This window comes from Trichoderma breve, chromosome 1 (assembly GCF_028502605.1).
Source record: "Trichoderma breve strain T069 chromosome 1, whole genome shotgun sequence".
NCBI classification, from domain to species: Eukaryota; Fungi; Ascomycota; class Sordariomycetes; order Hypocreales; family Hypocreaceae; genus Trichoderma; species Trichoderma breve.
Genome location: NC_079232.1, coordinates 5699913 through 5712302, shown reverse-complemented (window position 1 = coordinate 5712302; position 12390 = coordinate 5699913). Strand labels below are relative to the sequence as shown.

Below are 12390 nucleotides of genomic sequence, written 5' to 3'. Positions count from 1 at the left end.
GTCTCAGCCGCCCTCCAAGATCTTGGTTGATCCCCGAGATGGTTGCATCCTGCGCCCCGAGAACCAGGTTCTCTTGCCCATTACCGTCCCCAGACGCGGGTGGTGTGTCTGCCTGCCCTCGTATTCCAAGCCATGGATGGGCTAACGACGCCATGTTCCACTTGCCCCGGCTTTGAGCAGACAGTGACAGCCGTGTTCCAGGGTGGACATGTGTTCTCTTGTAGAGTGATCATGCTTGCAAGCCATTGCGGGGCACTAGGAGTGATTGATTGATACGAAACTCGATGAAAGACGACGGCCATGGATTTCCAGATCGGAGTGCTATTATTCGCCCAAGTCCGTCCGCTTATATACGAGACTCGGACGCGGCAGGAAGAGTATACTGTACTTAGTACCTCTATTCTTGTATGTGGAGAAATGGAGGGTAAACCAGCATAACTAAGCTCGCAGAAGATGATTCGTAAATTACGGTCCCCTGAAGTGATGATATGGTGCTACCCTCCATGTGAGAGTGCCGTAGTGTGTCATAACCTGTACTCGATTGCTCTGTGCAACAACAGAAGCCACTCGGAGTCTACATGTCTTTTGCCAACCTTTTAAAGAACAGTCAGCATAGAATCACTCTCTAGCCTAGCCTTTGGTTAGTTTACATAACACACGATCGTCGAGCAAGTTGATTTTGGGTTGCCGTCGACTTTGCTCTAACAGACGATAGCGGATCGGCTAGAAATAGCCCATTGAAAATAGAAGAAAACTAAGGCCGTGTTCCCGCCCCCCTTTCCGCCAAATCTGCTTATCTAATTCGTGTGCTCCAGTCCTCGTGCAGGCTAGCGTCCTGTTGTGTTCAGGGGAGAGCGGCCTATGGCTCTTTTCCTTGCCATTAAACTCCCCGCCATAATCACGAGCTCACACTGTTTACTCCAAAGCTGCTGTCCTACCACGCAATGTCCAACCTGTTCTCTGGAATGTAAGCTGTCTTTTTCTTTTTTCCCGGCTCCCTTTCCCCTCTGGTCTCTTGTGGTTCCCTTTTGGGGTTTAATATTACGTGTCGTGCTCCTTCAGCCGCAAGTTTGCTAACTCAATGTCTCGTCTCCGGCACTAGAAAAGCCCAGATTCGGGGAAACTCTGCCAAGGCAGGGACTCCTGTCAAGAGCCCAACCACTCCGACCGCGTCTGAAGCCGGAGCTTCAGCTGCAGCGTCCCTTCACAGGACCGCGGCCGCGGACCACTATCCGTCCGCCAGTTCGACGTCGAGTTCAGCGCCTAGAGTGACTCTGCCCGAGTCCCTGTCGATCGCCAAGTCAATAGATGTCGTGGTTCCCACGCCCCTCGATATACCCCAGCCATTGCCGCTATGGCTCAACACGGCCTGTGCCAAACATATTGTAAAGGGAAACTTTATGACGTTGAGTGCTCGGCCAAAGACGGTTGACCACGGAGAGTGGGTGGCACACCAGGGTAAGTAAGCCCAAGGGAGAGAAACCGATAGAATGGGGAAGAGAAAGATGTACACAGGAGGAGAGGAATAGACCGAGAGATTGAGAGACTGGGAGAGCCAGAGAGAGCGAGAGAGAGCGAGAGAGAATCTGCTTGTTCTAACAGTTAGCCATACAGTGGTCGAGCACTACCGCAATCTCTGGAACTTTGTCCGAGTTCTCCACGAGAAGGAGGAGGATGGCACAAGCATCTGCAACCCGACAACATGTCCCAAGATGTCTGCCGGCAAGTAAGTGGCCGCCTTCTTGCCCCATTGAGTTTCGAGGGCGTCTGGGCTAATGCATGCGCGCGCGTGCTGTGTAACAGGAACCACAGCTATACCTGGCTCAACAGGAATCACGAGCCGGTGGAGCTGCCAGCGTATGAATACATGACGCTGATGCAGCGGTGGATGTCTGGCAAGATGGACGATCCCGCGCTATTCCCTACAGACCCCGACACGGTGTCGTTTGCCATTCACCCCGAGTACACGAGCAATGCCGCCCAGCAGGGTCCCGATGAGTGGCTTGGGGCCAGGAGCGGGTTTCCCAAGCAGCTCGGGGGCACCTGTCAACTGATATTCCGCCAAATCTTCCGTGTCTATGCCCATCTGTACTGGGATCACTTCGTGGAGCCCTTCTACCACCTCAACCTGGAGAAGCAGCTGAACAGTTGCTTCAGCCACTTCATCCTGACGGCCACGACGCTCGAGATGCTGCAGCCGAGCGAGCTGGAGCCCATGCAGTACCTCATCGACTTGTGGGCAGCCGACGGCACGTTCCCGCCGGAATCTAGACCCTATTCGTATGCCAACGTCGAACGCGGCCGATATATCCAGAGTCTGGGCACCGCAGTTTGAGAGGACGATTATTACTATGTGCCTCTTAACAGCGGAGAACTACAAGGCCCGATTCGAGTGGGCCTCGAGACTTTTTTGGCCGATCCGAGTGGTCGCGTGAAAGAGAGAAGATGGGGTGAATGAAAGAACGAGAAGAGACAGGGAAAGGAAAATGAGATCCATGAGTCACTTTTCGAGACATCACTAGGATGATCTGATACCAAGTGCTGGGGTTTCCACCTGTGATGACGACGAGCATCCTATTTTGGCCTTGTCGATTTTTTTGAGGAGCGTCTGGAGAAGACTGATTCTCCCAGTGGACTGCTCTTATATGAGATTGCTAGATTATTCTAAATACCAACGAGTATTGACTGCGTCTGGATGTTTTTGTGAGATGATGGTTCAATGTGTTGGCCCCAAAATGATCCCTTTCTGTTTCTGTGTGTACCAAGGGTACTATTGCCTACCAGCATTACCTGCTCCCTACTTAGATACTTGTCTCGATCCATCTACGTGCTACAAGATGTGACACCACTGGGCTGGTCTTTCCTGTCACCACGGATCGTGGCAGCAGAAATCATACGAGAAACAAGCTGGTAACCGTTGCATCATGTCACGGCAGGGGGAATAATAACACGAACGGGGTATTTGGCCATGATGGCGACCCTGTTACTTCCGGCTTTTTCTCTCCGCAGCTTTCAGTTTTCGTAGCAGCTATTCTGTACCAATCAGCCATGCAGCAGCTTCGCATAGCTACAGGAACGAACACAAGCGTGAGACCGATAAGGCAAGGAGCCGGCAGTCAATGACTCCTGAACTGGCTCTATGCGTCCGGCTCTCTTCGCGGACACTTCCTGACCCTCGTTGGCGGCCCTTAGTCGTAGTTGGATACTCGTATACATGTATATGCAGGCCTTTGACCGGTGTGGATTTCCGGTGGGTTCATTCTCATTTGCTCGGGGCAGTCAAGCTTCTCTTTTCTCATGCAGCCGGCCATGCAGCCCATTTGCCTCGCCTGCAGGCTCCGAGCCAAACAGAATGGATACGGGAAGCGCGGGAAGCGTCACGGAGGCGAAAAGGAATGCGAGAGAAGAGGGGGCTCTGATATTGGCCACGCGTGGGAGCCATGCCTTTGTCTCCTCTTCGCGGCAGGACAGCGTCATATGCTTGGGATTCCACGCCTCTGTTGCTTGAGCTAGCGGATGCGAGCACCCCACGCTGGGGTAGAAGCGATGCGATTGGTATTGTTGGTTCGCCTTCTTGGGCCAGTCAGGACGTGAGAAGTGATGAAGTCTGAAGAGGTCCAAGGTAGCATCGTGGACTTGTCCCAGACGACTCAGTCAAGGACCAAAGTAAACGCTACCACTGTTTTAGTATGTGTGTGTGCCAATATACCATGTAACTGATACAGAGCAACACTATGAACCGGGTTTTGCTCAGCACTGACAAGGCTCTGCGCCATCGTTTGGCCGCCTGCATATGTACGTTTCTCACCGGTCAATCCTCCGCCTAGCCCCTCTGCTGCTCTGGTGGGTGTACAGCATGCGCATTGAAAAGGAGGGAGGGGGTCAGTGAGGGGGGGATTTATTTTTGTTGTTGTGAGGATGCTGGAAATAGTAGCAAGAATTGTAACGTGAGGAGGAAACAAAGCGAAGCGGCAGCGGCCCTTGCCGCAGGCGGACGGATTGGAATGATATTTCCCCCGCGGCTGATGCAGCGAGTATCATTGAGTCAGTACTAACATATGCAGCATTTCGGGTTGTCCACGTTTGACGGGCTGGTGTTTCTTTATTTAAAACAAGGGGCCTGTCGTGGTGGCGTTTGGACGCGGTCACACTGCAGTCCCAGTAAATGGGCTATAGTAAGTAGCCTCTAGCAGTTAGTTGCCAGTTGCTCGGCGGTTAGTTGCACTGCGTGATGCAGCTTTTGATGGATATAGTAATTCTATATCTCGAGTCAGCCAGTGTGTTGAGGCGATTTGGAGACTCTGCAAATATAGCATATAGCAGCCTTTGGGTTGGCAATGGACCTGCTTTGGTGGTTGTGTTTAGAGTGTGTGAGTACCAGGTACAAGGCGATAGTGCTGGCACACCCAATTCTTGCCAGCGGTGGGGCAGTCCGGCTCTCCCCCGCGCTGTTTGATTGGCCGAAGCTGCAAAGCTTAAACCACTAAGAAAACCTGCAAGGTGATTCGATTCTCTTTTCACACCGGTAACTGTTGGCCAGCGCTCAGCTTGGGTCCCCAAAAACAGCCACCTGCATTAATCACAAAGTAATGGAAAATACAAACGATAAATACTGATATTCATCACATAATAAGTAATACGGTGAAGGGAAAAAAAGGCGTAATCTACTCGCGCACCTTCCTGCACCGTCTGTGCAAGTACATGTGATAGGGAAGGAAAGAAGGTCCCTCTGCCTTAGTCAGCACTTGCAGCCATCCATGTATCGTGTACTTTGCCGCGTCCAATCTCTGCTCGTCTGTCTGTCTTGTCTGTCTGTATCCTCAGACCCATGACGCGCCCTGGTCGAGTTACACCACCTGTCTGGCCTTGCCTCGAAAACGTGCAAATCACAACGCCCAGATGAAGCCAAAGACACTGTGAGCGGCGCTTCTCCGCACGGCATACAAGCACCAGTACATGCGGCCAATCCCTGGCGGCATTCTGGCGTTGAACAACAGCCGGAATCCAATCCTCTCTTACGCTCACTCACTCGCTCGGTTGCCAGCCATCGCCAGTTTTGTTGCCTCTCAGAGCGTCCCTGTCCAGCCTGCTTGTCTGCATTGCATTGTGTACCCATACCCCTAGTTGATTATTCAACCTGTCTTCCAACCCATTCTCATCAGGCGTTTGAAAAAAAAAAAAAGAAAGAAAGAAAGAAAAGGATTCGTCTATAAAATAGGCCAATCCCGCAATCCCGCCGCATTTACATCAACAAATCACCAGCCAACCGCGCATCTGCGATTCGGTCTGTCTCTTGTCTCTATAGTAACAACCCCAAAGAGGTATTGTTGCAGAGGCAGGATTCGTTCCATTTGATTCTTGGCCCTTGTTTGAAAATCACATCTCCTACAGCCGCTATATGTCGCTGGATCTGGAATTTGAACCTGACCATTACTTCTTCGACTTTCATCCTGAAGGTCCTACTTTCAACTACTATCGCCGTCAGTTTCTCGACTTTCAAGATAGATTCAGACCACCAGACGACCCCGCGCGCGAACTCTCGCCTGAAGACTCAGAGCCTTCGCCTTATCCCTCCCCTATCCCTTCACCCTCTCCCCCCTCAAGCATTGCTACCATGGATCTCGAGATGTTGGACCTGGGCAGAAGCAACGACGATGTGCCCGTCCACACGCCTCGTCGTCGTACCAGGAGTGTTGAGCCCTCGACCACTCGCCTGTCCATTCACACGCCATCAAATCGCTTCTTCCAGAACCCTCACTATCCTCACTCGGCCATTAACACGCCAGCCGCCCCAACTCCCCATGCCGTGGCTGCTCGTCGAGCACTTGACCAGCGTCGCATTGCCATGTTCACCCCAGGCCGCACTCGTCGCCAGAGCTTCAGAGAGCAGAGAGAGACGCCAATGTCCATCCTGCGCCATCTTGGCCGCGCCCTGGCTCCGACCAGCCATGTGATTGCCTCCTCATCCTCCCCGGACAAGCCCTCTCCTAATGGCAGCGGCAATGGGGGTTCCAGCGGCAGTCGCAGGCGCGCATCTCGACGAGCTGATGATGACGACGACGAGCTGCCAATTGATAGGCCTCGCCTGTCTCTGCCCCTTGATGAGGGCTCCTCGGACGACTTGCAGCCTCCACAGTCGTCCATACTCGATGACGGAAACGTGACTGTTCAATCTGTTGAGCTGCCTCGTCGAGCCACCAGCGAGGGCCCCCCAAGGCGCAGCTTTGGCTTCTTTCCGGGGTCTAACGACGACATCATGTGGGATGATATTTACGGGGAGCATATGGGGTCGGATCCCTTTGGTAGATCAATTGAGATTGCCCCGCCGGCTCCTCTGGATCCTGAGATTGCAGATTTACGGTATGTGCTTGCCATCTAACACAGTGGATTTGTTTTATAGAATGACGTGCTAACATAACTTGTAAGACGACCCCCCGGTGACCGTCGTGAAAGCGACTTCAGCCTTGACATGCCCTCTGGCCTGAGTGACAATGATCAGACCACCTTTTATATGAGGTCTCCCGTCATTGATGACGTCCAAACTGTCCTCAATGCTCCCAACCCCGTTGAGGATGACATTGAGCTCATGAACGAAAAGAGACAGGCAGAAATCGAGGCAGAAGCCGAGACGGAAATCGAGGCATCGGCGTCGGCAGAGGAGTCGGCAGAAGCGTCAGCAGAAGCATCGGCGGAAGCGGACATGACGGCAGTGCAGCAAGCCGACGACGAGTTCCCCGATTATGGCGACTTTGCGTCCGTGTCCAGCCTGGGAGACGCTGAAATGGAGGCCATCACCAAGATTGACTATGAGACGTTTGGGCAAGAGCCTGAGAAACCCAATGACGACATCATCGGATACCCCCAAGGTCGGCCCAAGAAAAAGAAAGCCAAGACCTCCAAGACCTCCAAGACCAGGATCTCCAAGCACAACATTGAGTATCCGCAGCTACCGCCCGCCTTTGTTAGGCAGGTTACCCAGGCGGCCATACAGACGACGGGGTTGATCAACCAAAGAATCCCGGCCGACACCCTTGGCGCCTTGACACAGGCTTCGGATTGGTATTTTCAGCAACTCGGAGACGATCTAGGTGCTTACGCCAATCACGCCGGTCGAAGAACCATTGAAGAGCGTGATGTCATTACCTTGATGAATAGGTGAGTTTGTTTGTCTCTTTCTCCTATTTCCTCCATTTCACTCTGTTTATTCTTACATCTATTTTCAAACCCCCTTTTCTTACCCATGCTTATGATATATTGTACAAAATAGACAACGCCTTCTTAACCCAGGACTCTCTCTCTTTAACCTCGCCAACCGCCATCTTCCGCGCGAGCTCCAGCAGATGCTGAGGTGTGCTATTCCAGTAGCCCATCCTGGCATGTATGCCACCCATGCCACCCATGCCGCGTACGTGCCCCATGGAGATGGCGGCGCGAAGCGGAAGAGAGAGGAAGAAGAGTATGATGAAGATGATGACGATGAGGAAGAGGAGCTGGTCTTTCCAGAGGATGAGGACGAAGAGGAAGAAGACGAAGAAGAATACGAAGAGCAATAGTGATTTCTTTGAAACGTGCATAGCCATTTGTACGTCATCATCTCTGGCCATGCCGTTCATCTTCTTTTCCGTTTCTTTTCGCTGCTTCTACCCTCCTCCCTCCACTCTCCTTTTACATTATATGTTTACTTTGATTGTTGCCGCCACTCTTTCCCTTACATGCCGCCGGCCCGAACCCGGCGAGCAATATTGGACGGCGGCTTCTTGAGCACCATGTAAAGCATGATTGACGTGGCAATGCTCAGACCATACCTGCAGAGTCGACGAGTTAGACGGTTTGATGGAGACTGATTTGAGTGCAAGCCATGACTGGCGTTGTTTTGTTTCTTGTCCTTTTTTGCAAATAGACAGGCGAAGGAGTGTTGATGCTTCCACTTACCATGTAAAGATGTACTGAGCGTGGTTGTTCCTCAGGTTGACCTCTGCGGGTCGTCCAAAGGGGATTCCGCGAGCCTCATAGTCTACCATGCGCATATACTCGGGTTCTGCAAACATTGGAATTGTATTGTTTAGCGATGGATTGTTCAAGGGATAGGGATATTGATATTGATATGGGATAAATGGGATATGAGTCTCCTTGACAAAAGGGACACACGGGGGAAGCTTGGGAAAGCTTCGGATGTTTTTTTTTGGGACGCTTGGTGGGACATCTGGACTTTGCTATCTTGCGGAATTTTTTTGGGATTGGTGTCGCCTTTGTAGCTTCACCTAGATAGAGACAATTTGAGACGAAAGACAAAGAGACAGTTCACTCACCCATAGTAGCTTCTATCCATACCGGTTGACTGCCAGTCAGAGCAGCCATCTGGTGGACGTCGGGAAAGTAAAACTCGCCCTTGTCGGGCCTGTTCTCGGGCGTAAACATGTTCTTCTTCCACGGCTCGCGTAGCAAGCCCTCGACCGTGACGGTGCTCTGAACCAAGCTGTCGGGCCTCGTCCTCTGGCTGCGGTGCTTCTTGCTGATCCAGCCGCGGTTGACGAGGATCGTGGAGCCGTCCTTGCGCTCCAGCGGCGTGATGACCATGAAGCCGTCCTGGCCGTCGCGCATGCGGGGGCCGACGAGCATCTCCTGGTCGTGGCGGAAGCGGCCCGTGGCGAGGACTCGGCGATAGTCGAACTCGCCGACAACGGAGGGGTCGATGTGAGGCGGCAGCGGGAGGGGCTCGCGGATGAGACGGTCTTCGAATTTTGCGATGAGTCTTGTTTTCCAGTCGAGTCGCTGGACTTGCCATGTGCCCAGGAAGAATGCGGTTATGGGGATGAGGGCTGTTGTGATTGAAACAGAAGGTGTCAGTGGAAGTTGTCATATTGCGAGTATACACTTATACGCAAGATATATGTATAATGTTTGTATACTTGACGAAGGATATACGAACCGAGGAGGAGGATGCCCGGGCCATGTCGCTTGCCCGCGCGAACCGTCTGCGGCTGCAAGTCGACAATGGATACAAAGTTCGGATCATCAGCAGCCGGCTGCTTGTTGGGTCGGGAGACGGTCGAGGAGATGCGTCTGCTGTAGACGGCTCGGGGCGGGAAGATGCGAGCTGCTGCCGTTGTCCGGGCGCATTGGGGAGCGGATCTGGTGGCGATGCTGCCGCGGGTCGCCCGTAGGCTTCGAATTAGATGTTGTGTGCAGTTCATCAACGCTGGTGGGATTGTGCGCTTGAACTGCTGGGTGTGAGTCGAGATAATTGGTGTTTGTCTGTCTTTGTGGTTTGGATTTGGAGATTTGATAGTATGATGGCATTGATGGGCGTTGGAGGGTTGACCGCCTGCCTAGACGGGGTTGTTTAGTGGGGTGTAGAGGCGCTGTAAGTCCAGCCATGAGGCTGCTATGGATGGCCTTCTGTGTGTTCCAGGGTTGACATCTCGGAGCTCTTTGTGTATGCACATGGCAATTGCCCTTGCTTGGGCCATGTATTGCTCTCTGATATTCATGGGACAATTTTTCAAGTAAATTGGAAATCTGATTCATTGTGCATCATCCAATTCTTTGTTGCTTTGTTCGCTCAGTTAACAATGAGGAAACATCGTCAACAGGCCTGTAGCTTTTTGTGTTTACAAGGTGCAATGCTCGCTTCTGGAATCCGACTTGGACGACGCTGGAATGATGCCACATTGACCAAGCATCAAACGATGACCTCTCTCAAGTCCATGTCCTACACGTTTACAGCGTTTACAACCCATCGATAACCCGTGAAACTGACAGCTTACAGTCATAAATTAGCATCGCAAACTAGTGCAGGTCCCCTCCCAACAAAAACCGCCACCAATTGAGCGCTGGTCCCTTGTAAAAGAGTGAAAGAAGAGCCACCGCCTGCCCCAAGCAGCAGAGCCTCCACCGCCCGTCCCAAAGCGGATGGGCCGCGGCGGAACCTTTTGCAGGCCGTCGCCGGTGGATCTTCGCGGGTCCTTTCTTTGGTTGACGCCCATCAAAGCTGGCCTTTCGTCATCGGTTTCCGCGCATTTCAAATGTCAACGTTGTCCAGACAGCGGCAAAGGCCCCAACAAATCCACCTATTCTGATTCTGTTCTATTCTGTACTCTGGGGATTGTTGCTGTTGTTCCCGCCATTGCGATTTTGTGCTGCACGACAAAGAGACGCGTGTGACAAAAAGTAAATGTGAATCCCTGTCGTTGTATTACTACTATCGATTCTCGGCAGCCCGGGCTGCGATTCCCCTCCTCCTCCGTCCCGGCAAATCGTTGAGCTCATCATCATCCTCCCAACGCCGAACCGCCGTTTCGCCTCCTACAAAAGATATAATACCCGAATTTTCAACATAATCCCATCGAGATACGAGATTTGTACGACAATACGGAAAAGAGGAAAAATATAACAAGGAAAAAGCCATGTTTTACCAGGGGAGCCTGCAAGAGGGCATTTCCACGGCGGTGGGCCAGCAGAAGCTGGTGCTTTGCTTCGTGACGAGTGCGTGATTGAACTTCTCTGTTCGGCCATCTGTGCTCCTTGTCTTGTCTGACGCCGAATTAGATGAAAACGACGAGAGTCAAACATGGGAACATGAATATCTACAAGACAGCTCTGTAAGGCCGCCCGCGCTCTGTCCGACATTGCGGTATACGATGCAATGCACGATGTAACATACATACTAATAGCTTGGACGCAGCTCTTGAAGCTGATAGAGACGCAAGCAGTTGCCCTGCGGCTCATTGCAGACTCAGAAGAGGCCGGATACCTGTCGCAAATCTTCCCGCTCCCCAAGACGCCGACTGTTGTCATCATGAAGCACGGCGAGCTGAAGGAGTACATTTCCGCCGGCACCAGCAAGGAGGACTTCCTCCGCCGGATCCTCGTCGCCTTCAATGCCGCTCCGCCAGTGGTTTCTGCCGCCGCCGCATCGTCGTCGTCGTTACCATCACCAGCCTCGTCACCGGCAACTTCACCGACAAGACCGGCTGCCCCTGTCCCCGCTGCCGCACACGCTTCCGTTCTCGCTCCCGCTCCCTCGACATCTCCACCACCGCCGCCCCAGGCCCAAACGCAATCACAATCGCAGACACATGCACCGCCCGCGAGCGTACAAGCCGCCGCACAATCCGAGATCGTTAACAGGATCCTCGCCGAAAGGGCGGCCAAGCTCAAGGCGCAAAAAGAAGAGGCCGAGCGAAAGGCCAAGGAGGAGCGGGCTAAGGCCCAGGAAAAGGCCAAAGCAGAGGCCCAAGCAGGGGCGAATACAGATGGCGCCAAAGTATATCAGCAGGCCGAAGAGCTGAAGAAGAAGCGATTGGCGGAACAAGAGGAGCGCCGAAGAATCTTGAAGCGGATAGAGGATGACAAAGAGGAGAGGCGGATGCGGGCGTCGGCAAAGGAGCAGCAGAAGATTGAAAGCCAAAGGGCCGACGACGCTTCCTCGGCCAGCGCGAAGCTGAGCAAACTGCCCTCGACGACCAGGGTGTCTGAAATGGCATCGATACAGGTCCGCCTCTTTGATGGCTCAACCGTCCGCTCGCGGTTCAAGACGGCATCTCCCCTAAAGGAAGTCAGGCGTTGGGTCGACGAGAATAGGGAGGGCAATGCTCCTTACACATTTAAGCAGGTTCTGACGCCGCTGCCCAACAAGAACATTGACGCAACGGAGGAAAACAAGGCCCTCGGCGAGCTGGGTTTGGTCCCGTCGTCAACATTGGTCCTGATTCCCGTCCAAAAGTACTCCTCGGCTTACAGCGCGGCGGAGCAGCAGCATAAATCCTTCTTTTCCAGGTTCATCGCCATGATTCTGGGCTTCTTCACATGGCTCCTCAGCTTGATTGGCCTGGGTGGTGGACAGAGAGAAGCCACGAGAGAAAGGGGGTCGTCGGATGCGGCGGCGAGAACGGCTTCCGAGGAGAGAAATCGCCGAGTCAGAGGTCTACAGAACTTGCAGCGCGATCACCAACTTTACAATGGCAATTCGGTATGTGACTTTTTATGCCTTGATCAAATGTCAACTGTAGGCTAACCACTCATGTTATATAGCTGAATTTTGAGCCTCGGCCAGACGACGACGAAACATGAAAGCAGAAGCAGTGTATAATAGTTCAACAGCATTGGATTTTGTCCGCCTCACAGCGTCTTACTTTTTACTTTTTCACTTTCTATTCTTATCTTGGAGGGGTTTTTGTTTGATTCTTCTTTTCTTTCATTTCTTTCATTTCTTTCATTTCTTTCATTTCTTTCATTTCTTTCAGTTGTTTATTTGTACAAGTACAATTTTCAAGAGCAGAGTGCACCCATCTATAGGGATTTTCCTTTAATAAACCCAGCGAGTCCTTCTTATGCGCCTCTGTTTCGCATCTGCAACATGATGTTCCTCTGCCCAAGCCATTGGCATCT

At 52.5% G+C, this 12390-nt stretch overlaps 4 protein-coding genes across 4 annotated transcripts; 3 read left to right on the top strand and 1 right to left on the bottom strand.

Annotated features, from left to right (window-relative positions):
* Positions 1-944: 944 nt before the first annotated feature.
* On the top strand, positions 945-2335 carry T069G_01685 (mob1/phocein family domain-containing protein; the record flags this gene model as incomplete). The annotated part of the gene is made up of 4 exons (XM_056168895.1): positions 945-967; positions 1103-1458; positions 1615-1726; positions 1804-2335. 4 exons carry the CDS (start codon positions 945-947, stop codon positions 2333-2335), a joined length of 1023 nt encoding a protein of 340 aa, XP_056034211.1.
* A 3063-nt stretch (positions 2336-5398) lies between these two features.
* T069G_01684 (centromere kinetochore component CENP-T histone fold domain-containing protein) lies at positions 5399-7553 on the top strand (the record flags this gene model as incomplete). Its single annotated transcript, XM_056168894.1, has 3 exons — positions 5399-6360; positions 6454-7155; positions 7268-7553. 3 exons carry the CDS (start codon positions 5399-5401, stop codon positions 7551-7553), a joined length of 1950 nt encoding a protein of 649 aa, XP_056034210.1.
* A 155-nt stretch (positions 7554-7708) lies between these two features.
* Positions 7709-9194, bottom strand: T069G_01683 (SURF1 family domain-containing protein; the record flags this gene model as incomplete). The annotated part of the gene is made up of 4 exons (XM_056168893.1): positions 7709-7805; positions 7933-8038; positions 8310-8819; positions 8930-9194. 4 exons carry the CDS (start codon positions 9192-9194, stop codon positions 7709-7711), a joined length of 978 nt encoding a protein of 325 aa, XP_056034209.1.
* A 1212-nt stretch (positions 9195-10406) lies between these two features.
* T069G_01682 (uncharacterized protein) lies at positions 10407-12072 on the top strand (the record flags this gene model as incomplete). The annotated part of the gene is made up of 5 exons (XM_056168892.1): positions 10407-10485; positions 10549-10601; positions 10685-11557; positions 11612-11971; positions 12034-12072. The coding sequence occupies 5 exons, from the start codon at positions 10407-10409 to the stop codon at positions 12070-12072; spliced, it is 1404 nt and encodes a 467-aa protein (XP_056034208.1).
* Between the last annotated feature and the right edge of the window lie 318 nt (positions 12073-12390).